General features: G+C 71.1%; 1 protein-coding gene across 3 annotated transcripts in view; it reads right to left on the reverse strand.

Annotated features, from left to right (window-relative positions):
• KCNH2 (potassium voltage-gated channel subfamily H member 2) overlaps positions 1-25,571 on the reverse strand; it is a 27,895-nt gene continuing 2,324 nt past the window's right edge. Inside the window, exons 3-16 of one of the 3 annotated variants that reach the window (XM_069778483.1) lie at positions 19,924-20,088; positions 19,239-19,679; positions 18,145-18,359; positions 6,643-7,068; positions 6,046-6,200; positions 5,813-5,898; positions 4,318-4,517; positions 3,978-4,230; positions 3,645-3,838; positions 3,220-3,319; positions 2,864-3,142; positions 2,193-2,379; positions 1,865-2,036; positions 1-1,473 (exon numbers count right to left, since the gene is read on the reverse strand). In XM_069778483.1, the coding sequence (XP_069634584.1) occupies positions 1,279-1,473; positions 1,865-2,036; positions 2,193-2,379; positions 2,864-3,142; positions 3,220-3,319; positions 3,645-3,838; positions 3,978-4,230; positions 4,318-4,517; positions 5,813-5,898; positions 6,046-6,200; positions 6,643-7,068; positions 18,145-18,359; positions 19,239-19,679; positions 19,924-20,088 (3,068 nt within the window). In that variant the 3' untranslated portion in view covers positions 1-1,278. Of the gene's footprint in view, positions 1,474-1,864; positions 2,037-2,192; positions 2,380-2,863; positions 3,143-3,219; positions 3,320-3,644; positions 3,839-3,977; positions 4,231-4,317; positions 4,518-5,812; positions 6,201-6,642; positions 7,069-18,144; positions 18,360-19,238; positions 19,680-19,923; positions 20,089-21,245; positions 21,340-25,571 lie in introns of those variants that run through there. The other 2 variants (XM_069778484.1, XM_069778482.1) reach the window with 2 other exon arrangements.

Raw genomic sequence — 25,571 nt, forward strand, 5'->3', positions numbered from 1 at the left:
CGGGGTGTCTGTCCGGTTTATTGGGGAGGGGGCAGGCGGGGGGCACCTACCGCAGAAGGCGACATGCAGGGCTGTGTTAAACGGCAGGTCGGGCACACGCGGTGCCCAGCTACGGGATGACGGCACGAACACGGCACACGCTACCAGGAGCTGGCGGGCGAGCGGTTGGGTGGGCAGGAGCCCCACGGCCCCCAGCCCTACCCGTGCCCCCTCCCCACCGGGGCATCCCCCTCCCTGTGCGTGGGGTGGCACCGGGGGCTGGGATGTTGCTGGGGGGCTGTACCCCCCTGCCCCGTGCCACCAGCTATGTGGGGAGAGCGGCCGAGGGGGCCCCCAGGCTGGGGGGATCTGGGGGAACTGGGGGGCACCAGTGGCTGGCAAGGGGGGCACCCCCCGGACACACAGTGCTGCCCCACGGGCACACCGACATCGCCGCCGGCAGGGCCACCCACAACCGGGACAAGGACAGGGACACAGCTTGGGCGGGCACCCACCACGCACTCCGCCCCGCGCTGCGGCTCAGCGCACACGGGTGTGCACATGCACACACACATGTGCCACGGCGGGCGGGAACCATGGCTGGGGTGAACATACATACACAGGCACACATGGGCATAGCCTGTCTGTCCCGAGAGAGCAGCCTGGGGGTCCTGGCTCAGCAGGAGCCCCCCCAGGACACACACAGCGTCCCGGGGCGCCGGACACGAGTACACACACACACACACACGTGCGTGTGCACACACACGCACACACACACGCACGGACAGGGCGAGTGCAGGCAGGCAGACCCGCAGCACATGGAGACACACGTGACACGCACACACACGCATGCACACCCCTGCGCAGCCCCCACCACGCTCCCCCCGCCACGCTGCCAGCCCCGGCGTCCCTGGAGAGGGGGGGCTCTGGCCGTGGGGCAGCATGGCCCCGGCCGGCCAGGGGTCTGGCTGGGGAAGGGGCTGCAGCACTACAAGGAGGAAGAGGATGAGGAGGAGGAAGGGGAGGCGAAAAGCAGCACACGTTTGACAGTCCTGCCAGCCGAGCCCTGGAAGCGCCAGCACGGTGGCAGGGCGGGGGGCCTGGCCCCCCGGGTTAGGCCAGCTAACGTGGGGGTGCCAAGGGGCTCCTGCCGCTCCCCCCCCGCAAGCTGCCGGCGGCGGGAGGGATTGTCCATGGGGGACGGCGGCCTGGAGCCCACCGGCCCAGCCAGCGTCCTGGGGACGGGGGTCCCACGTCCCATCACGCCAGGGGGTCCCGGCCCCGTCCCTGCCCTGCCCATTAACTCCCGGGGTCAGAGCAGTGTCTATGGAGGGTCTGTGTGTCCGGCGCGCCGGCCAGCTGTCCGGGCAGGGAGAGGCGTCGCGGCGGGGCGGCCGCCGGCTCCACCAGCAGCACCACGTCTGGCGGCGGGGGCGGCTCATTGCGGGGGTCCGGGGCATGTGGCAGCTCCAGCGGCACCGGATAGCTGGGAACCTGCGGGAAGAAGGGCAGCCAGCATCACCGCCACGCCAGGGGCAGCCGGGGATGGGACAAGGGGCTCAGTGTGCCACCCACCTGGCTCCGGGCTGCACTGGGTGGCACAGGAGGGGGGCTGCCCCAAGCTTGGGGGGCTCAGGACTGACCCCAACCCTCACTGGGGCTGGAGAATGGGGTGATGGGGCACAGGAGGGGTCTGCCCCAAGTCTGGAGGCTCAGGAGCGACCCCAGCCTGCAGTGGGGCTGGAGGATGGGGAGCTGGGCTACCCCCAAACCTGGGGGGGCTCAGGAGTGACCCCAACCCACAGTGGGGCTGGAAGACAGGGCAATGGGGCATGGGAGAGGGACTGCCCCAAACTTGGGGGTCTGGGGAGCAGGCTGGGCTCACCTGAGAGAGCGGCTGAATGGGGGTGATGGGGAGGACAGGTTGCAGGGGACACGGGGGGCCGGGGGGCTGGTGGGGGGACGAGACCGTGCTGTAGGCGGGCGGCACCAGCGCGGCCTGACGCTGCAGCAGCTGCATGATGGAGCTGATGTCCGCAGCCATGCGGGTCTCCAGCCTGCTGACAGACACGCGTCGGGGTGTGTGCAGGGCACTGCACGCTGCAGGGCAGCACGACCCCATGGGAGCCCCCCATTCGCCCGTTGGGGGCGATTGGGGGGCTCCCATGGGGTCGTGCTGCCCCTGCTAAGCCCCCCCTGCCCTCCCCAGGTACCTGTTAAGCTGCTTCTGGAGCAGGTCAAGGCGCGTCTCCACCTCGGAGCGCTGGCGGCGGCTCATGGACGGCAGTGGGATACTGAGGGCGGCGTGAGCCGGGATGGTGCAGCGAGGCAGCTCCTGGTACTGCCGCCCCCGGCTCTCCCCCCAGAAACTGAAGATGTTGGAGACCCCCGAGAAGGCTCCTGTAAAGGCAAGGAGGGAAAACATCAGTGTCCTTAGGGTGTCCCAGCAGGCATGGAGCAGGGATGCAAAGGGAATGCACCCCAGCAGGCATGGAGCAGGGATGCATCCCAGCAGGCACGGAACAGGGATGCAAAGGGAATGCATCCCAGCAGGCATGGAGCAGGGATGCAAAGGGAATGCATCCCAGCAGGCACGGAACAGGGATGCAAAGGGAATGCATCCCAGCAGGCACGGAGCAGGGATGCACCCCAGCAGGCATGGAGGCTCCCCCCAAACGGCATGGGGATGCAAAAGCAGAGAGGGTGCAGGGGCAGAGGCTGCAGGGGACGGTGCAGAACACGGGATAGGGATCTGGGGGGCAGGTGGAGCAATGGGGATGGGGGTTCAGGAGCTGCTGGGGGGGTTCTGCAGAACCCTGACCAGGGAGGAGAGGAATGGGGGACCCTGCCACCCCATCCCGAGCCCCTTCATCCCCATCCCCACCTGAGAGGGGGTTGCACATGTCGCCACCCTTGCGCTCCTCGGCCTCGGCAGGTGCAGGCGCCTCACTGCCCAGGCGGGCGCTGCGGAAGGGGGAGAGCGCGGTGGCCCCCGGTCCGGGCGCGGGGGGCTCATCCTCATCGCTGGAGGGGGAGCTGGAGGGGGAGCTGGAATGGCAGGGCTCCCACTCGGCCGGCCCGCGCGGTGCCCCGGGTGCCTGGCAGCTCCTGCCCGGCCGCAGCGCCTTCTGCCCGCTCCGCAGCTCCCCGGCGTTGGCAGCATCTGCGGGGGGACAGGTCCTGGGTCACCACGGCCCCTTGGGGCCTGGACCCCCCACAGCCCCAGACCCCCGACCTCACCTTTCTCCGTGCGCCGGCGGAAGGAGAGCTTGCGCTTGCGCAGGCGGTTGAAGCCTCTGTCCAGTTCGTCGCTGCCCGGGGAGCCGGGGATCATGTTGGTCTGCGGGGAGAGGGGGGATGAGACTGGGGGGGCTACCAGATCCCGCACTCCAAGCTGGCAGGGACTGGGGGCAGCAGGGAGCTGCATGGGCAGCATGTGGTGCCAGTGTCAGGGCGATGTTGGGGGGCTTTTGGTGCAGTGCCCTCCCACCCAGCCAGACGATGCTGGGGGGCATCCCATGGTGACTGTCCCTCGTCCCTGAGTATCCCCTGTGCCCAGCCCCCCTAGCTTGCTCGGGACCCTCCCCAGGCTCAGCAGAACGGGTGTTTCCCCGCAGTCCAGGCTCCCCCCGCCCCAGCCCATGCCCCCCACCGCAGCCCCTCACATCGCGCAGGTTGAAGGTGATCTCCAGGCTGGACCAGAAGTGGTCGGAGAACTCGGGGTACATGTCCAGCACCTCCAGCAGGTCCTCGCGGTGGATCTTGTGCAAGTCACAGTAGGTCAGCGCCCGCACGTCCGCATTGGACTTCCCCGGCCGCGCGTACAGGTTCAGCGGCTCCCCAAAGATGTCGTTCTTCCCTGGTGGGGGGGGGCAGAAGCGTGAGAAGGAGGTGTCAGCCCATGGGGCACGGCGGCAGGGCCCCGGCTGCCCGCTGCGCCCAAGGCTGGAGGGGTCCCATCGCCCCCAGCCCCGGCGCTGGGTCCCTGGGGAGCTCACCCAGGATGGCCACCACCACGTCCCCGCGCAGGATCTCGATGGAGCCGCGGGAGATGAAGTAGAGGGCGGTGAGGACATCCCCAGCGTGCACCAGCGTGTCCCCGGGGGGAGCGTGCGTGGTCTTGAACTTCATGGCCAGGGCGCGCAGGCAGCCCTTGGTGGCCCCCTTGAAGGGCTTGCAGTTCTGCAGCAGGCTGCGGTTGAGGTGCAGGCAGATGTCTGCCTGCAGGCACTCGGGGAAGCCCTTCAGCACCTGCGGGACACGGCGGGGGGGGGTGTCACGGCACTGGGGGAACTGGGGGGACCGCAGAGGGGGCCGTGCTGCCAGCTGGCTGCTCACCGCGTTCATGTCGATGCCGTTGGTGTAGGACCAGGCGTGCTGGAAGTATTCCTCCAGGCGCTGGCGCAGCGGGTTGGGGATCTGGTGGAAGCGGATGAACTCGCGGACACGCAGCATCTGGGTGTGGTAGCGCGCGGTGCCCGAGTACAGGCGCTGGATGATGGCCGACACGTTCCCGAAGATGCTGGCGTACATCAGGGCTGCAGCGGGGCGAGCGGGGTGAGGGGGGGGCCCCTGGCACCGCTCCCCCCGGACCTCCCCCACCACAGGGGCTGAGGGTGCGGGGCACCAACCTCCGCTGGCACGACCACCCCCCCTGCCGTGGGTAGCCCTGCACGCGTGTGTGAGCACACCCCCAGCCCCGCCGTGCATCCGTCGTACCCCCTCCTCCAGCCTGGCAGGCACGGAGGGGTCCCGCTGGGCTCCCCCCAGAAATGGGGCTTCTGCGCCCACACTCACCATCGCGCGCACACACACGGGCCCGCGGGAGCACAGCGAGCTCGTGGAGCCATGCGTGACTGGCCCATGCGCATCCAGAGCTGCCTCATGGGCGTGCTCCAGCTCGTCGCACGCTCACACGCGCACAAGCACAGCGGTGTGTGCTCACACACATGCATGCTTACACCCATACATGCTCACACCCACATGCATGTGCATGTTCTATCACACACATACATGCCCACACACACGTGCATGCTCACACACGTGCTTCACGGGCACACATGCCCACTCATGCATGCTCACACACACACACGCACATTCTCACACACATGCATGCTCACACATACATGCTGACACTCACATGCATACTCCTCCACACACATGCATGCTCACACATACATGCTGACACTTGCATGCATACTCCTCCACACACATGCATGCTCACACACACACACATGCACTTACACATGGTTGCTCACACATGTATGCTCACACAGATGCATGCCCACACACACACGCATGCTCACACACACATGTACACCCACACACATGCACACATGTCCATACATGCACATGCATGTTCACACACACCCCTACACATATGCACACTTGCACACATGCATGCTCTCACACACATGCACACTCCCACGGTTGCTCACACATACACGTATGCTCACACAGACACATGCATGCCCACACACATACACGCATGCTCACACACACACATACACCCACAGACATGCACACATGCCCACACGTGCACATGCATGCTCACACATACGTGTATGCCTGCACACATGCATGTGCACACACAAATATGCTCACAGACACATGCATGCCCACACACATGCATGCTCACACACACGTGCACACTCGCACACATATGCTCACATGCAGACCTGTGCACGCACACACACACACACACTCACGCCCACGCCCAGGCTCGCACGCAGACCCATGCGGGCGCCCTCCGCACCGGCGGGGGGCCGAGCGGGACCCCCCACACACATCCCCCAGCGAGCCCCCGCGTCGGGCACACGCCGGGGGCACTCACAGCCGATGAGCATGACGCAGATGGAGAAGATCTTCTCGGAGTTGGTGTTGGGGGAGACGTTGCCGAAGCCAACGCTGGTCAGGCTGCTGAAGGTGAAGTAGAGTGCGGTGACGTACTTGTCCTTGATGGTGGGGCCGTAGAGGGGGTTGCTGGCGTTGAGGGGCTTGCCGATCTGGTCGCCCAGGGAGTGGAGCCAGCCGATGCGCTGCCCCTCCACGTTGCCGATGGCGTACCAGATGCAGGCCAGCCAGTGGGCGATGAGGGCGAAGGTGCACATCAGGAGGAAGAGCACGGCTGCCCCATACTCTGAGTAGCGGTCCAGCTTGCGGGCCACCCGCACCAGGCGCAGCAGCCGTGCCGTCTTCAGCAGCCCAATCAGGGTGGTGGTCTGCAGGGGAGGGGGCCGGGCGGGGGTCACTGAGGGCTGGGGAACCCCGGTCTCCCCGCAGGCAAGGGCGGCCCTGCCCAACCCCCCGGCAGAGACCCCCCCCAAAAGCGCAGGACCAGGCAGAGTGGGCAGCAGCCAAGCCCAGCCCTCCCAGTGCTCCCCTCCGCTGCCGCACTGGCCCCCGGTTTGGGCACCCCCAGCCCCACCGGAGCAGGGTAGCAGGGCCCATCCTGCCCCAGGACCCCATGCACGCCCCAGCCCCTCGCCCCGCTTCAGGCTCAGGTGCCCCCAGTGCTGCCCCCGGAGCAAAGACCCACCACAGTACCGTGGGCACCCAGCCCTGGGGCACGTGTGGGACCCCCGGGCATCACCCTGCGGGAGGACCTGGCACTGAAATATCACCCAGCACGGCACCGCGGCACCCCAGCGGGGCGGCAGGTACCTCCTCAGAGCCGGAGCCGAAGATGAGCAGGTCAAAGGGGATGGCGGCGACCATGTCGATGAGGAACCAGCCCTTGAAGTAGTGGATGGCGATCTTGGCGGGGTGGCTGACCACCTCCTCGTTGGAGTTGACGTAGGTGGTGCGGAAGTTGATGAGGATGTCGATGATGAACATGATGTCCACGATGAGGTCGACCACGTTGAGGGGGCTGCAGGAGTAGCCACAGTTGTGGCGCTGGGCCTCCTCTTGGTCGTTGAGCAGGAAGGCGGCCGAGTAAGGGGTGAAAATGGCCGTGTAGATGACCAGCAGCAGGATGAGCCAGTCCCACACCGCCTTGAAGGGGCTGTAGTGCAGGATGGTCCATTTGTGGATGCGCGGCGCCTGCAGCTTGTACTCCGGGAGGACGTCGGCGCCCAGCGACAGCACCTGGGCGGGCGGGCGGGGGGTCAGCTCCTGCACCCCCTCCGCCGCCCCATGGGGCTGAGCCCCCCAGCCCCCCGTCCCCAAGCAGGGGCTGTCCCCGCCAGCCGCAGGCAGGGCATCCCTGGGCTGGGGGCTGCTCCGGCGGGTCTCGTCTGCCCGAGGATGCTCTGGGGCATGGTGGGACCCTGGAGCTGGCGATGAGGGGTGTGGGGGGGACGGCTGGCGGGCACGGCTGGGAAGAAGCTGCCCCACACGGCAGAGCTGCCCCACGAGCCCCCTCCTGCCCCACAGACGCCACCGGGGTGCAGTTCCCACTGCGAACACTCGCACCCCCCCAGCACAGACACACCGCTGCCCTCGGCCAAGGCGCTTCCCCGCATCCCCCCCGGCCCGTGCTGCCCCCAAAGCGGCAGCAGCCACCCCAGAGCTCTGCCCCGGCTCCCCGGCAGTGCTGAGTTCTGCCCCAGCGGGACCCCGGCGCAGCTGCTGCCAAACCAGGGCCGGCAGCCCCGGAGGCACATGGGGACGCAGCTGGGGGCTGGCACGGGCCCCCCGGCCTGTCCCTGTGCCAGGCCAGCCGGGCACAAGTGCCACGGAGCCCCCGCCGCCCCCACGCACCGTGGGGCTGGGTTTGTGTGGGGCCGGGGTCTGCTCCCAGCCGGGTCCCTGCTCTGCTCAGGGAGTGGGACCCCAGCAGCGGGCACAGTGGGGCGCAGCGGGGTGCAGCAAGCTCGACTCTGCCTGCTGAAAGTGACATCCCCCCCCGGCAGCACCCATGGAAATGAGGGCTGGCATGCAAAGGCAGCTGCAGGGTGTTTACATATGGGGGGGCTCAGCCCCTCCAGGTGCTGCCTTGGCTGTCCCCGGGCATCTCCCAGCCCCCAGCACTGACACCCTCCCCCCCCCGCATCCCACAGGGCTGCTGCTCACCCCCACCCTGTCACGCACACGTGTGTGCACCCACACGTGTGCAGACACGCACACACATGTGCCCGCACACACTCACACACACAGCCTGAGCGTGAGAGTCCAGGGGGCACGGCCGTGCCCCGGCAGCTGCGCCCGTCCGTCCCGGCCGCCTGGCACGGGGATTAGATGTACTGGCCGCGGGATGGAGGGCACTGGCTATAAATAGGGACCGGGCGAGCTGGTGCCATGGGGCAGAGGGGCCCTGTGGTGGGGAGAAGGTGCCAAGGCCGGGCAGCCCCACAGCGCAGAGCCAGGCTGGGCACGGCACCGGCCCCACGGCACCCACTCAGAGCAGCTGCGGGGCTCGGTCAGCCCCGGGGCTGGTGGCCACCGGCCACCTCCAGCAGCTCCACACGGAGCCCCAGCTACCGGAGGGCAGGGACGGGAGCCGGGGCGATGCCAACCGCAGAGCACCGCGCAGCAGGACACCCGGCACAGCCCTGCCCGGCCAAGGGGGCACAGCCTGGGAGCACAACCCTGGAGGTCCCAGCGGGGGTCCCTCCCCACGCTGCCCCCGCACCGCCACCGAGGGGGCCGTCACCCTGCGCAGCCTCAAGGCGCGCGTGAGATGCTCCAGGACTGACCCGCAGCCCCTGCCCACTGCCCCACCACGGCCAGGGCCCACGGCCCCCGCGCCCACCCGGGACATGCCGAGCCACCCATGCCCGGCGGCGGCAGAGCTCCTACCCGCCGGCCGCACCACGGCAGCTGCGCCACGAGAGCAAGAGAGCGCGATGGGGGCACAGCCACCCCTGGGCCCCATCCAGCCCCCCAGCCCCGCGGGGTGCATGGCTGTCGGGGGGGGCTGGGAAGGGCTCCCCAGGCTGTGCCGCCCGTGGGGGCTGTGGGCGCGTGCCGAGCCGGGGGCAGAGTGAGAGGCGGCTTTACATAACCACCCCAAACCCGGAGCCGGTGGCAGCCTGGGGGGACAGAGCCCAAGCCCAGCTGTGGCCACCGCCAGGACATGGGACCCCCGGGGTGGGTACGGCATCCGGACCCTCCTGCCACCCGCGTGGCAGCACCCACCACCCCTCCCCGGCACAGCCCCACGGCCATGGCTGTGCTGGACCCCCCACCCCGGGGGGCTGCCCGGCCACGGCACCGGCTGCCAGCAGGTGCCGGGACCAGGCAGAGCGGGAGAGCGGCGGTACCGGTACCTTCTCCTCCTGGCTCTGCCCCGCGGCGCGGGCGGTGTCACTGTCAAGGCACAGGCAGGTGCCGCAGAGGGAGATGCCGGGCATGGGTCCTGCTCCGGCCCGGGGAGGGGCGGCGGGGGGGCCCGGCAACTCCTGGAGCAGCTGCAGGAGCGACGCCAGCATCCTCACGGCCGCCCGCAGGGCCAGGCCAAGCCCATGGTGTGCCGGCGGCACTCACCCCCCGCCGCCTGCCCACCGGTGGCACCGGGGACACGGCCCCCCACCGACAGACCCTGCACCCATCCCGCCGCCCCCGCCGGCACCCGCCACCCCTCCGGCCCGGCCGAGCGCGGCAGCCGGGCACCCCTCAGCGGGACGGCGTCGGCGAGAGCGGCGGCGCGGCGGGAGGCGGCGGGCGGGAGCCACGCACCACCGGCAGCTGAGAGAAAAATTATTGGGGCGGAAATTTTTCCCAGCCTGCTCCGCTCCCGCCGCCACAGCCAGGGCTGTGCCCCCCCCCGCCAGGCCCCCGCCCGCCCCTTAACCCCTCCGACACTCGGGGCGCCCGGCAGCCTGGCGTGGCACGGCGCAGCACGTGGCAGCACGCCGAAGGGCTTGGCGTGGCTCGGTGCCACGGCATGGCCTGGGGCCTCCGCAGCAGGGAGCCTGGTGCAGCCGCAGGTGGCCACGGGCAGCGGGGCGGGCAGCAGCTGCCCCGGCGCGGCACGAGGTGGGACGCATCCCGACCCCATCGGCACCCTTTTGGCCATCCGGGCACTGTGCTGGTGCTGGCACCTCCACTTGCTGGGGGATACACGCGGCCCAGCCCCACGGCGGTGAGCAGGACGTCATGGTGTGCGTGCACGCCACAAGCACACCATGAGCATGCCGCGAGCGTGCCACAAACACTCGTACACCTGCGTGGTCCTCACAGGCTGGGGAACACTGCTCCCGTCCTGCCGGCTCAGCCAAAATGTCCCTCCCCGCTGCCACCACTCCTGCCTTGGGACATGGGGCAGCAGGGGACATCCCTGGGGGGGACACATAGCCCCCGTCACCCCCCATCACCAGGTGCCACTGGCCTCAGTGGCCTTATGGGGTGCGTGCCGTGCCCAGGGCAGACCCTGGGGAAGCGGCGCGGCGGTGTGGGAACAGCCACGCTGACACCGCGGCAGAGCCGGGGATGTGTGGTGACAGCGCCGGGGATGCGCCGCGGTTCCCGTCAGCCCTGGCTCACCCGCTGCCACCCACATGCAGGGGTTTCCCGCTGGCACCCGCATCCCCACACGCCGCGTGACGGGGAGGGAGGAGGCCACACGCGTGGCACACGTGGTGAGTGGTCTCGGCAGTGCCGGCACGGGGGGCTGCCTGCCGAAACAGCATGGGGGCTGTTTGTACACCCCTTCCCGGGGGGGGCTGCGCCCCGAGCATCCCCTGCATGTCCCAAATGTGCCACCCCCGGGCAGGGGGGGTGACAGGTGCCGCAGGGGCACACAGGGTCACGCTGCTGCGGGGTCATACGGGGTCACGGGTACCCCGGGGACACACGGGGTTGGGGTACCAGGGGGGCACAGGCGGTGAGGATGCTGCAGACACATGAGGCCAGGGATACGGCGGGGACACAGGCACCGTGGGACAGAGCCCCCCCCCGCGAGCTCCAGCACCCCACAGGGCAGGTGGGGACCCCGTGGGGGTCCCGGCCACGCACCCCAGCCCCGGGAGCCCACGGTGGCCCCGTCCCAGCTGCCCCTTTAAGTGGCAGCTCTGCCAGCCCGGCTCCATTTTTAGCCGGGACAGGGGGGGCGGGGGGGGGGGGGCAGGGGGGGTGGAACAGCGCGGGGGGGGGGGCGGCTCCAGCAACCAGCCGGCTCCTGCCTCTAAAATTAACGCAGCTGCTGCGCCAAATTGGGACAAATCCCTGCCTGCAGCGCGGGCAGCGCGGGCAGCGTGGGCAGGTGCCCCGGGCCCCAGCAGGGCTGCATGCTGCCCCCCCCCAAGGGCCCCGGATCCCCCAGGTCTGCGCCCACCCTCAGCCTGGTGCGATCCCTCCTGTCTGGGATACCCGGTGTCCCCCCCGGCCCCTCACCCACCCATAGTCCCTGTGTGGAGCTGGGGGCAGGCCGGGCCCCCCCCCGGGGGGGCCAAATGGTGGCAGAGGGTCCCAGGGCCTGCGGAAGCCCCTGAGCGCGGGGTGCAGGCTGGGGGGGCTGGAGGCAGGAGGGTCCGGCCGTGCATGGGGGGAGACCCCGGACACCCAGGCATCCCTTGCCACCGGGGCACCATGAACCCCAGCACGCGCCGACCACCCAGACCCCATGGGCACGGGGCGGGGGCAGGCTGGACCCCAGGGGGCTGCACAAACCCTGCACCCACATCCCACCCGGACCACCCCCCCGCCGTGACCCCCAGTTTGGGGAAGCCTCAGCCCTGCAGGCAGCTGAGAACACACAGCTGGAGGGCGAGGGGGAAGAGGCCCCGTCAACCCCATGGATACAGCCCATCAGTCCCCCCAAAAATACATCCCCCCCACCATGTGGCCCCATCCCAGCCCCAAGGCCCTGCAGACCCCTGGGGCAGCCCCCAGAGCCGCCAGTCCCTGGGGCTGCACAGCCGGGGGGGACAGCCCCGGCACCCCCACCTCCTGGTGCCAGCCCCCACCCCTCACAGCCCTGGGCACAGCCAGGGACCCCCAGCATTGCAGGGGGACAGTGGCACCCTGTGGGGCTCCAAGAGCCTGCCCCGGCCCCACATGTCACCCAGCTGCATCAGTCCAGGGACACCCCCCCGCACTGTATCTGGGGGGGCAGCACCCGGCACACTCCCCACTACTGCACCACTGCAGAGGACGGCCCCCCCGCCCCATGCCACCCAGCCGTGGGGACAGCCCCCCGTGCCACACAGGGCTTGGGGGTGGTGTGGCAAGGGGCTGGGGACTCCCCACACATGTGCCCGGCACAAGCGGCACACCTCTGGCAAGCACAGCCACACATCCCGGTGCCCGGCACCATCGCAGACCCGCACCCATCACAGGAGCACCCGACCCCCCGGCTGGCGCAGACCCTCAGCCCAGACCTCACGCCTGTGCCAGGGCTGACATGTGGTGACATCCCGGCCCCCCCGGCCACAGGCAGCCGCGCCGGCCCGGCAGGGCATGATGCCACGCCAGTGATGCCGGCAGGCAGCGGGACCGCTCGCGGCGACACAACACCTATCAGTCACGGTGACACAGATAGCGGCGGTGCCGACACTCGGTGACACATACACCGCCCCGGCGCAGGCACGCGGCACCTCGCGCTCACGGTGACACGTACGCCGACACCTGCTGTGACACTGGCACCCGACACCCAGCCCGCACACCCGGAGACACCCGGCGCGGCACCTGCCGTGACCCAGACACCCGCGCCCACGGGGCACAGCCCCCTCGCTGCCACAAATACCCCAACCCGTGGCCAGGGGCCACCCCCACCCACCCCCCAGCAGCCCCCAGCCACTGCCATCCGGCACCATGGGTGCACCAGCACCCTGCCGTGACCCACTACGCCGGTACCCTGACACCCCCTGCCCCAGCAGCCTGCTGCCCACAGCGCTGCCAGGCCTGCACTAACACCAGCGCTTGCCGTGACGCCGCGCGCCTGTGGTGAAACCGCCTGGCACCGAGACCAGGCGGGTGCCGACACACCAGCAGCCCCGGCCTTGAGCGCAGACCCTACCCCACACAGGAACCCACGGACCTCCAACACCCACACTGACGGACACCCCGAACCAGACACCCAGCACCCACACACCAGCAAGAACACCGGCACCCAGCACCTTGCAGGTACCCAACAGCCACAGCCACCCAATGCCGGCACCGGCAGGTACCCAACATCTGCCCAGGCACGGCACACCAGTGCCGGCACAGGAACCCAACACCAGCACTGGCAGGTACCAAACGCTCACCCAGGTACGCCACACCAGCGCTGACACAGACACACAACACCAGCACTGGCAGACACCCAACACCTGCCCAGGCACCCCCCACCAGCAGGTTTCCAGCAGCCTCCAGGACACCCAACACCAGAACACCAACACCCACTGTGCACTGACCCCAGCATCCGTGGTACCAAACACAGCAGCACTGCCCAGCGCCGGCAGCACCCACGCCAGCACTGACGGGGGACTCGGCACCCTCGGGGGCACCCAAAGCAGGACAGCCACCAACACCCACAGCCCGGCGGTGCCAAGGGTGCCCCACAGCCGCAGCAGCCACCACAAGTGCAGGCGCCCAACACCAGCCATGACAGCCCTGTCACCCTCGCAGGTGCCGGTGTCGGTGTCACCCAACACGCTCTCCACTGTGGCAGGCACGGACCATCGGTGAGGCACCGGCACAGCCAGTCGCAGAGGTGCCTGGCCGCCCCGGCAGTGTGCATGGCAGGCGCTGCAGCAGTGGGGACACCCTGACACCCAACTGTCCCCACTTTGGCAGCGGCGGCCGGTACTCACAGCATTGAGCTGCGGCAGCGGTGCAGCTCCCTCGGCACCCCCAGACATGGACGCCGGGGACGGGCGGCCACCCCAGGCCGGGAGGCAATGCAGGCACCCACTGCCGACAGCACGGCGGCAGCACCAACACCCTGTGGTGCCGGTGGCAGGGTGGGGTGACGAGTCCCGTGACGGGGTGACGTCCCCATGGGGCGGCGCGCCCGCCCCAACACCCGACCCCCACCCGCTGACGCAGACACAGAGATGCCCCAGTGCTGACCCACACCACCCCACGCCCCGGCCGCCGCATCCCCACCACCGTGCCACACTGTCGTGCCACGAGCCACTGTTGAAGGGACAGCCATGGGGACCACCTGGGGACACAGCACCCATCGCAACCTCCTGATGCCGCCCCGGCCGGCAGCACCTCGCCAAACAGCCGTGCGTCAGCTCCCCTCGCCACGGCCACGGTCACGGCCACGAGCCTGGCCGTGGCACCGGGCAGGTGGCAGGGTGCCCGTGGGTGGCCGATGCCCCACGCTGCCCCGGCTCACGGCACCCACGGCGTTCAGCTGGAGCCCAGTAGACGTGGTGGCTCCCGGCTCTCCAGCCCCACCGGCCGCAGACACCGGGAGATGCTCAGCCCCCCGCAGCGGTGCCCCCCCCGCCTCCCCCCCCCTCCCGGCTGTGCCGCCCCGGGGGGGTCCAGCCCGGCGTGGGAGCGGCCCGGGAACCCCACGTCCACTCGCGGCGGGACCGGCCGCGGGCGCCCGTTCCCTCCGCGGGGGGGGCACGGCCCCCCCGCCCCCGCCGCGACCCTCCGCTAAGCCAGGGCCGTGCCCGGGGGCCGGGGAGGGGGGGGGAGCTCCGGGGCTGCGGGCGCCGTCGGGGCGGGGGGCTGCCCGGGGCGGGCACGGCGGAAGGAACACCCCCCCCCCCCGCCCAGGGACCCCCCCCGGCCCCCCCCGCCCCCGTACCTCCTGGGCCACAAGGCTGGAGATGCGGACGGCGCGGCGGACGCGGCCGCTCTTGCGGTCCCCGTCGGGGCGGTCGCCGCTGTCGCGCCGCGCCGGGGCCATGATCGCGCTCAGCGGGGGGAGCCCCGCACCGCCCCCCCGCCGCCCCCCATCCCGGCACAGCCGAGCCCAGCCCGGCACTGACCCGAGCTGGCGGCAGATGGAGCGGGGCGGCCGCCCCCCCCCCCCCAACCCCCCGCCCCCCCGCCGCCGCCCGCCTCCGCCGGTCCCGCTCCCCGCCCGGCAGCCGCCCGCCCCCACCCCGGCCCCGGCTCCAGCCTCCGCCACTCCCCGCGGGCCCGTCACGCCGCGGGGAGGGACCGGGAACACCCCCCGGGGGGAAACTGAGGCACGGCGGGGGGTGGGTGGGGAGCGGGGGCTGCCGCCAATCCCGGGGGCCCGGCTGCCAGCCCCCTGCCCGTCCCTGGCAGCTGCTGCCTGCAGACCCCCGTCCCCCGAGGGACCCCCCGAGCCCCCGCGGGCCGGGGATGGGGCCGAGGGGGCTCCTTGGCCGCCACTGGCAGCCCCGGGCTGATTCATGGCACCGCCGGTTCCCGGTGTCCCTGGCTGCCGCCCAGCCCTGGCAGCGAGACCCCGCTGCGCCTGCCCGGCGCCAATGCCCGCACCCCCGCCGAGGGGTGACCCTGGGGTGCAGCGTCCTCGCCCAATGGGCACCAGTGGGGCCGGGGCTCAGTGGGACCTGCTTCGTCAAGTGGGGCCTTCCCCACACCCCCCGCCCTTACGCCCACCCACCATCAACAGCCGGCGAGCCCCCCGGCGCGCAGCAGCTCCCGGTGACACCCCCTCCCAGCCAGCCGCACCACGGGGCACCCACCAGCCCTGAGCGGGGCTGGGGCTCCCCACAGACGTGCCCAGCTCAGCCCCCCCCCAGCCCCCACTGCACCACGGCGGGCAGCGGCAACCTGCTCCACCACCACACCGTGCCGGAGACCAGCTCCCGGCGGGTCAGTCACAGCCAGCGTGGTGCCGGCAGTGCCCAGCCCCAGCTCCACCCTGCCCTGCTGTGGGCAGGGGTCCCTGTCGGAGCAGGCTGGGGGTCCCCAGGGCTGCCATGAGCCACCGGGATGCCGCAGCACCCATTCCTGCACCACAGCGGGGCCTCGTGCCTCCGCAGCTGCATTGCCCGGTGCCAGCCACCGGGCCTGGGCACGCCAGGCCTCGTCCCCATCCCGGCCCTGGCTAACCACACTGCGCCAGCCTGGCGGGCCGGCAGGCCCGAGAGCGCGGTGACCTTGACGGGAGCTGCGGGAGCGGGCGGCACGCGGGCTCCTTTGGCTGCCGTCACTGCGGATGATTCATGGTGCCGCTGCCTGGAAGCCCTGGCCCCCCCGGCACCACCGGCCTGGTGGCTCACCGCACCTGGCTGGGGCTGCCCCACAACCCGCTCGCAGCGTCCTGAGCTCAGCAGCCATCCCCACGCCGCCCGACGGCTGCTCACGCCCATGCGCGCCCTGTGCCACGCCGGCACACAGTCCACCGTGTACACCGGTACACAGTGTACCCTGGCTCTGCCCCGGTCCAGCCACGGCAGGCACGCGCCAGGCAGCGGGTGCCTCAGCAGGGACCCCCATCCCGTCCCTGGGAGGCAACGGGTGCTCCCACCCCCGGTAACCCGGCACGGCCGGGGCACGGCTGAGCCCCCCACCCCAGCACCATGGGGCAGGGCCAGCCCTGGCGAGGGCAGCCGCATCCCCCCCGTCCACCGGGCACCGCGTGGCGATGGCAGCTGTGGGCAGCAGGGAATGACCGAGGCGCCGTGCAGGCAGCTGCCTGCCCGCACAGCAGCAGCCGCCACAGCATCGGAATTAATTGCACAGCAAAGGCAATCAGGACGCTTGGCTCGTTAGCGTGCTGGAGAAGAACAGGGAAGGCCAGCCAGCACATTGCAAAGGGTGGGGAGAGAGGTTTGGGGGGGGGCCAGCCCTGCGGGGCCGGTGCCCCCCACCCCACAGAGGGGTCCACAGCTGCACAGAGGGTCCCATGGCTTCTCCGGCACCTGGCAAAGGGAGCGGGGCTGGGTGCCCACCCCGGTGCTCCCGGGAGAGGAGCCCCAGGAGCAGGGCACGGAGCTGCCTGTGGGAGCGGGGGGGTCCCACATGGGGCCCCCCTCACGTGTGTGAGCAGACGCGTGGCAGGGGTGGGGGGGCCGGGGCTGCTCAGGGACTGGGAGCGCAGGCAGATGCACCCGGGCAGCTCCATCCCATGCCAGCTGCCGGGGTCCCCGGGGAGAAGTGATGGCGCGGGGCTGCACCGGGGGGGCTTGGGGACAAGGCAGAGGGGATGGGGAGAGAACCCTCTCCCCATCCCCTCTGTCTTGTCCCCAACCCCCCCGTGGCAGCCCTCCTGGCAGGGACGGATGGGGGTCTTGGGACCCTACCGGTCCCTGGCAGCCTTCAGTTCATTAGCAGGAGTCAGAATCAGGGTGTAATTAAGCAGCAGCCGCCGCCTGCTCCCTGCAGCCAGATGGCAGTTACACAACGTGCCAAGGATTAACCACTACCGCCAGCCCCCTGGCACCCCGGGCACAGCAAGCCGGGGGCCCGGAGCAGCCTACCGTAACACAGGGGCTTGCGCCTGCGCTGGGACAGAGCCGGGGCAGAGGGTCACCACAGTCTGGGGGGGTCCCTGCCCTGTGCTCCCCACTGGGAATCCCCTGGGGACCCTATGGGGTCCATCCCAGCCACATGCCACGCAGCCATGGCACCCATCCCCATGCCCCGGCACAGGGAGCGCCGCAGCCAGGACCACCCCGGCCAATCTCCCCGAGGAAAGTGACAGGGACCCTCCTGATCCCTCCTGATCCCACGGGGTGGGGGACAACGGCCACACCACAGAGCCAGCGACAACCCGAGCCTCACCTGCCCTGGCGTGCCCTGCTCGAGCCGGTCCCTCCGGCACCCTGCCAGGCAGGGGCACCCCAGGCCCCCAGCCATGCCCTCAGCCGCCTCCTGCAGCCCCCAGCCCCTCACAGCACCTCCCTGCAAGCCCCAGCACTGTCCTGCACACTCCGGCATCACCCTGTGAGCTCCAGTACCTCCCAGTGAGCTCTGGCATCATCCCGCAAGCTCCAACATCCTGCACGCTCCAGCATTGCCCTGCAAGCTCCAGCATCATCTGGCAAGCTCAGCACCTCCCTGCGAGCTCCAGCACCTCCCTGCGAGCTCCAGCACCTCCCTGTGAGCTCCAGCATCATCATCCCATGAGCTCCAGCATCGCCCTGCGAGCTCCAGCATCATCCCGCAAGCTCCAGCATCATCCCGTGAGCTCCAGCATCACCCTGCAAGCCCCAGCATCATCCCGCAAGCTCCAGCATCATCACACGAGCTCCAACGCTTCCTTGCAAGCTCTGGCAGCCAGCTGCCATGCAGAGCATCCTCCGGGCTCTGGCCATGCCCTGAGCACTGCTCGGCCACCTCTGGCACCACCCAGCCACCTCCGTCAGCCGGCGGCATGGTGGGCGCCTGTGGGCTCACCTGGGTGACTTTCTCGGTGACGTTGTGGGTGCGGTCCTTCAGCTTGGTGGGGGCGATGATCTCCTTCTCGCCGGGCGGCGCAGCCAGGAAGGCGTCCGCCTTGAAGTCCACGAAGTTGAGGGTGATCTGGGGGATCTTGCTGATGGCCCGGTAGCGCATCAGGTCCGAGTCGGAGGTGGAGTTCAGCAGGGCGCTCCGGACGTTGTTCATGGCCCCTGGGCAGGGGGACCGTCACCACGGGGGGGCCACGGCCCCGCTGTCCCCCGGGGTGGGGGTCCCATGGCAGCCGAGGAAAGCCCTGGGGGGGGGCGGGAGGGGGCCCACAGCAGGCGAGGGTTGCAGGCAGCCCTGGGGCAGGGAGCACCCCTAGCCAGGCACTGCAGGATCGCAGCCCGCCAGCTTGCTATCGTTTACCGTTAATGTAATTATTTTTCCCCTTCCCTAATGTGCTTAGCCGGATTGGGGGTTAACAAGGCAATTGCTGCCGCTCCGGCGCTGCGAGGGGATCAGGGGCTGCGGCAGGTGGGGCTGGGCGCTGCCGGAGGGGCAGGGGGCTGTGCGACGGGCTGGGGGTGTAAGGCCCCCGCCTGGGATGGGCTGGGGGGGGGAGTTGAGCCCCCCAGCCCTGTGTGGTGGAGCTGGGCAGGGGGTGCGTACCAGGCAGCCGGACAGAGCAGCCGCACCAGGGTGGCCACGGGCTCCCTGTCAGGCGGGGGGGGCTTGGCGCTGTGCGGGGGGCTCGGTGCCAAGTGGGGGGCTCAGGGCTGCCCTGGCCCACCCCGCGCCGGGTGACGGGGGGAGGTCCACTAGGTGCCAGAGCCGCCGGCAGCGTGGAACATTACAGCGATGAGGAGCCTGACAGTGACGAGTGCTGCGGTGGCCCCGTGCCGGCACTGCTGCCGAACTGCCGGCAGCTCCCTCCGGCTGCGGCTGACAGCTGCCCCGGCGACCTGCGCGCCAGGAGATGGCCCTGGCCCTAACGAGCTGCCAGCCCCAATGACTTCACCCCACGGCCGCACACCACGCCGGGGCGAGAAGCTGCGGGTGCCGGCACTGGTGCGTGCAATGCTCGCGGTGTGCCGGCGGCGCCGTACCGGTGCTGGAGCCGCGGTGCATGCTGGCGCCGGTGCTGGCGTGGCGGTTGTGGCAGCGCTTCTCGCCCTCGCCCTTCATGGTCTCGATGTCGTCGACAGAGGAGGCGCGGCGCACGCTGTGGATGCTCTCGCGGGAGCGGCTGCGCGCCAGGCTGCAGTTGGAGAAGGCGGCGTGCAGGGCCAGGCGGTCTGCGCGCGGCGAGGAGTGGGTGATGGGCGGCTCGGGGGGGCCGTCCCCCATCAGCGCCGCCTGGTCCTCGGGCTGGGCCCCCCCCGGGCAGCTGGGGTCCAGCGAGGAGGTGGCCTCCTCGGGGCCAGACTCGCTGCTCTGCTTGGAGAAGTCGACGACGATGGCGTCAGGCGGCTCCTGCGGCAGCGACTGCTTGCTGCCCGCCAGCGCCAGCAGCGCCGGCAGCTTCAGCCTGAAGGACTTGCTGCGCCCTGGATAGAGGAAGGGGCAGGACCGGGGTCGGGCACTGCCCGCCGGCAGCCGGGGCACCCGCTGCCCTCGCCACGTGCCATGCGGCATGGCTCTTTCGGCAGGGCCCGGCACCTGGGACGCGGGGTCTCCAGGAGCAGGGTCAGCGTGGCCCCAGTGGGACCTGGTGCCACACCTGGCATGGCGGTGCCAGCACAAGTCCCCCCCGGCCATGCCCTGTGCCCCGTGCCCCGGCACCAGCCCTACCTGCGGGGAACCAGTTGGCGGGGGTGACCCAGTGGTTGGTGTCCTTGTCGGGCGAGCCCGGGCGCTCCTTTTCCATCACCACCTCGAAGTTCAGGATGAACATGATGACAGCCCCATCCTCGTTCTTCACCGGCACCACGTCCACCAGGCACAGGAAGCAGCTGCCTGCAGAAGGGGGCTCAGCACCGCGGCGGCACGGGCCCCCCATCCCTGCTGGGCACCCCCTTCCTGCCCCCCCACCCTGTGGGGCAAGAACTTGCTGACTCAGCAGGGTGCCAGCCCCTGCTGCAGCTGCATCATGGGGGGAAACTGTGGCACGAGAGGGTGGGAGGGGCCCAGTTTCCCCAACACCCCCCAAAATGCCCCAGGGACCATGCGGGGTGACAGGCAGAAGCCATGGGGGGGGCCAGCACTGGGGGCAGTCAGGGTGCTGGGCCAGGCTTAAGCCGCTCAGAACTTGTTAACAGCTGCAGCGTTAATCCTGCTGTTGCAGCTGGGAGCTCAGCTGGGCTGGGGGGGGCCGGGGGCAGCCCGGGGTAACCTCTCCTGCATAGGGATGGGGCAGCATCCTGCACCCCCCAGCACCCTGCCGTGGGGCCAGCCGCAGCCAGCGCTCCTCGCCCTGCGGGGGTCCCCATCCACCCCGGGGGCTGATGGGGGGGTGTCTCTGCAGCCCCCCCACCACACAGCAACCCCAGCCCATCCCCAGCACCTGCAACAGCTGCAGCAGGACACGGGACGGGGGACAAGTGTGTGACACCAGGGCGCTGCATCATCCCCACACTGATCCCCTGAGCCACAGCCCCTGCTGCACCCCCACACGGCATCCCCCCCCCAGCAGCGGGCCCGGAAGCTTGTGCCAGGGAGCCCGGCATGGTGGCCGCCAGCTGGCACCAGCACCGGCACCGGCCCCAACCCGGCATGGGGAATCCCTGCCCACACGCGGGGCTGTGGGCAGGGGGCCAGCGCAGCAGGAGGCATGCGGCACGACACAGCGCGGTATGGCGCGGCACGGCGCGGCACGCCACAGGCCGCAGCGGGGTCCCCGGCTGGGCCGCCCGCTGCGGGGGGATTAGCAGCACCAACACATGGCCGCCCCGCGCTGCCGGCAGCTTTGCTTCATCCTCGCCCACCTGGTCCCGGGCTCCCGCGGGAAATCCTAATCGCCCTGATCCCCTCGGGCTGCCGGGACACGCGCCAGCACCGGCACCGGGTGCCCCCGGTCCTCCCGCCCGCAGCTGCCCCATCCCACTGCCCTCCGGGGTCAGACCCCTGGGCAGGGACGGTGGCGGGACCCCCCACGCTGGCTGCACGCACCTCACCTTGCTGCTGGCGGGGCCTCCAGGCGGGGGGGTCAGGGTCCCACGGCACCTGCCCCACGTGCCCCCGGGGCTGCAGGCACGCGGACCCCCACCCCACGTGTGGGCCAGGAAAGCGCGGGGGGGGCCCGAGCCCGGCCGTGGTCTCGGCCACCCCAGGTCACAAAGGGGACCCCCCCGGTGTGCGGCCCCCCCCCCCCGCCCCCCGGCCACCCCCCCCCCCCCGGCACCGCCGCCGAGCTCAGGGGCTGCGGCCCTTGGCACCGCTGCAGCCGCCGCGCCGGCTTTATGCCTAAATATGGCTGCGGGCAGCAGCCGCCGGCGCCGCGGGACAGCCACGCCACGCCACGCCACGCCACGCGCTCCAGGGTCCCAGTCCGGCCTCTGTGGCCGCCAGCCAGCCCCGGCCACGGCCATCCCCTGCCACCGGGCTGCCCGTGGGGAAACGGGGTGCCGGGCTTTGGGGACAGGACCGTTTCAGGGCGCAGGGGGGATGGGGGATGCCCTGGTGGGGTGCAGGGCTCAGGGCACCGAAACGCTGGACCCACCCGTGCCAGGTACCGGCCTGGGGGAGAGGTGGGGGCTGCGCTAAGTTCCCTGCCCTGCACAGCGTCCCCCGGCCCCCACAGCATCCCCCCGCATCACCCAGCCCCGCACCCGTCACCCCCTCACCCTGTCCCCCCCTCACTGGCTGTGCCACCCCCCCGGTTGTGCCCCCCCCGCCGCCAGCGCCCTGCTCAGCCTGGGACAGGTCCTGCACCAGGGGCTGCACCAACTGGCTGCCCCCCGCCCCAGCAGAACTGGGGGGCTCCCGCACCCCCCCCCAACCCTCGGGGACCCCAACTACGAGTGACAGGGACCGAATGTGCCCCACGGGGAAGGGAGGGGGGCAGCCCCCCTGCTCAGGGTGCGCCCTGCACCACAAACCCCCACCCCACGCACTCCATCCCCGCTCCCCCCCACTCTGCACCCCCAGCACCCCCCGCACCCCCACTCCAAACTCCCACCCCCCCCGCCCCGCTCCGGCCGGGGCTGCGCTGCTCCCCGCGACCGCCGGGGGGCAGCACCGGGACCCCCGCACCGGCCCCCCCGCGCCGGGACCCCGCACGGGGACCCCCGCACCACCCAGCCCACCCCATCCCCACACCCCACCCTGCACCCCACTGCCCCGGGCACCCCACGCACCCCACCCCCCCGCCGCCCGCCCCACCACCCTGCACCCCGCAGCGCGCCGTGCACCCCCACATTGTGCAGCACACGCTTCGCACCCTGCACCCCCGCACCCTGCACCCCCGCACCGCACCACGCACCCCCACGCTGCGCACCTCACCCTGCAGCCTGCACGGCACCCTGCAGCCCACCCTGCGCACCCTGCAGCCCCCCAACCCTGCACCCCACACCGCACACTCCGTACCGCACCGGGCACCCCACGGCACAGCTTAGCCTGCACCGAGCACCCACTGTGCTGTGCCGCAGGACCCCCCCCTGCTCTGCACCCCGGTGTTGTGACCAGAGGGCCGGCCAGTTACCCCAGACACGTCACCGCTCCCCCACGCTGCCCCACACAAGCCCCACTGGGATCCCCGTCCCACGCTGCCCCGGGCATGGGGTCCCCCCAGGACACCCCCACCCACCCCTCTCTGAGACACCCCGTGCCGGCATTGGCACACTGTCTGCCACCCCTGCAGAGCCAAGACCACCGGCACCTGGCCTGGCTCCTGCACCGCGGCCAGGGCACGACCTTGCCCGGGCAGCCCTGGCAGTGCCAGCGTGAGCTGAGATGTCCCGATGCTCCTCACCAGCCCTCCCGGCCCGTGGCCACCGACCTGCCAGCACGGTGCCCACGGTGGGACTCGGCCAGGCTGGGGAAGCCCTGCCGGCACGGTGGGAGCACCCACACCAAGATGTGCCAGCTCATGCTGGGCAGGCCGGGACTGGGGGCCTGATCCGGCTCCTTTGAGCCCTCGGCCTGGCTCCCAGCCCGTGCCGACAACCAGGGACACACGCTGCCGCAGCCGTCCCCGGCCCCAGGTAACCCCAAGGCCATGGGCAGTGGGGCGTCTCTGCCCCCTCCCTGGCCCCCTCCTTGCCGCAGACGCGGTGCAGCACCGCGGTGGCCGCCCTGGTGAGCCCAAGGCTGTCCCTCCAGGGACACGGCTCCCCACAGCTGCCATGACCTTCCGGCGTCCCCGGCAGCGCCAAGGCTGTATAAACAACATCGCTCAAAACTAATGGCTGCAGCAGCGGCTGGCGACGCGGCGGGGCCCAGCCGGCTCCCCACAGAACCACACAACCGCAGCCCAGGGCCGTGCCGCGACAGGCTGCACGGGTGCTGCCGGGGCAGAGGAGCGGGGTTCAGTGCCGCAGCACGACCACGAGGGCACCCGATGGGGTGAGCGATGGCAGCCGCGCCAGGGATGTGCTGGGGCTGCCAGGGCCCAGCCATGACGCCGGAGCCAGGGGCGGTGGGGGTCCCTGCCCTGTGGTGTCTGGGGGTGTCCAGGTGCTCGGGGTCCCCTGGCGGAGCGAGGGGCCGGACACGGCGCAGCAGGTGGGACCCCTCGGGACCCCTCCTCCCGAGCACCCCTCGCCTGCTCTCGCAGCGCAGCCGGCAGCCCCCACCCCATGCTAGCCCTGCGGTGGCAGGCGGCACCGGCACGCTGCTGGCACAGAGCTGTGCCCGGCAGGGAGAGGGGACACCCGTGAGCAGCACCACCACAGCCCTGGCAGCCAGGACCCACCGCAACAGCCCCTGGGCACGGGGCAGGTCTGTGGATACAGGAAAACCCCATATCCTGAGGTCAGACACTGCCTGGGGGTCCTGCTGCCTCCAACGCTGCTCCTCACTGCTCCCCTGCCCCATGGTGCTCTGCCCCATGGGCAGGGGCAGCCAGTTCCCTGCAGAGCCCCCCCCCCCGCCCTGGGAGGTCCCGGCCACAGCGGGGAGCGTTAAGGAGCAGCTCCCAGGCCACTGCATGCACCCGCTGCCGCCACCACCTATAAATATCCCATCGGAAACACCGCACTCCCCAGGGACGTGGCATGGGCAGCGCTGCCGCAGCACCAGCCACCCCCGCCGGCACCCGCTGCTGCACACCCTGGGGTGCCCCTGCCAACCCATGGGCAGGGGAAGCCCCATCCCCACGCCAGGGCCAGGGCAGCTGGAGGGAGCTGCCCCCCCCCCCCCCGGGTCAGCCCTGCCATCTGGGACAGAGCCAGGCCCTAGGCTGGGCACCCCCCCCGCATGACCCCCAGGACCCCACACCCCTCCTCCCTACGGGTCCCACAGCAGCACTGAAGAGCCCAGGCTGGGGAGGGGGCTGGCAGGGTGCTGGGACCCCCTACGCTGCTCAGGGTAGGGTGGTGGGGGGCAGCTGGGTCATCCTGCTGTAGCACTGCCTTGGGAGCCTGGCCCCCCCAGGCTTAGTGCCGGGGCGGGGGGAGCCATGGGAGCATGAGTCAGGGGAAGACCCCCCTGTTGGCCCGAGGGCAGCAGCCCCCTGCGCAGCCCAGGACAGGGCCCAGGGCAGGGGGGCCCTGGGGACACAGACCCCATTCCCACCCTCTCCCCCCACAAGGGCTGGAGATGCAATGCCTCATCCCACCCAGGCTGGGAGGGGGGAGTGGGGGGCAGCGCACCCCGGGGTCAGAGGCACCCCTGGGTTCCCCCGGGGCACTCAGGGCTGCCGGCTCAGCCTGCCGGCGCCAATGCTGCGCAGAGCCAGCGCCGGAGGCACGAAGCACAGGCAGCTGGCAGGCAGGAGCCGGTCATGGACGCTGCCTGGGAGCGCGGCAGCTGGGGGGATCCCAGCAAGGGCCTGGGCAGGAGCATGAGCCTCGTCCCTGTCTGCTGGCACACGGCAGCCAACAAGCGATGGGCAGGGTGATTAGCACAGCCTTAATGAGGACTCCTGCCTGAGCAGGGCTGCCCGCGCTGCTGGGAGGGAGCAGCTATGTGCTGCCTGCGCCCTGCCAGCCCACGGTGCCACGCACGGGTCCAAAGGGCACCGGCACCAGATGCACCCGCCTTGCTGCCGTGGCCCCGGCTGCCAACCCCGGCTGTGCCAGGCACCGCGGCACGTGGCTGCCCAGGCAGCACGGCAGAGCTGCAGCCGTCTGCAGCAGGACAGAGCCAGGGCAGGGACCGGGGTCTCCCCCCACACTCCCCCCACCCCAGCTCAGTCCCTAGAGCCCCTGGCAGCTGCCCCAGCCCCAGCCGGACCCACCAGCGCTCCGTGCCCCAGAGGCCAGGCAGCACTGGGGAGCCGAAGCCGTCGTGGCTCCACGTGGCAGCTGCCGGCAGAGCCAGCGTGGGGCCAGCAGCTGGGA

The sequence above is a fragment of the Haliaeetus albicilla genome, chromosome 2, assembly GCF_947461875.1.
Source record: "Haliaeetus albicilla chromosome 2, bHalAlb1.1, whole genome shotgun sequence".
NCBI classification, from domain to species: domain Eukaryota; kingdom Metazoa; phylum Chordata; class Aves; order Accipitriformes; family Accipitridae; genus Haliaeetus; species Haliaeetus albicilla.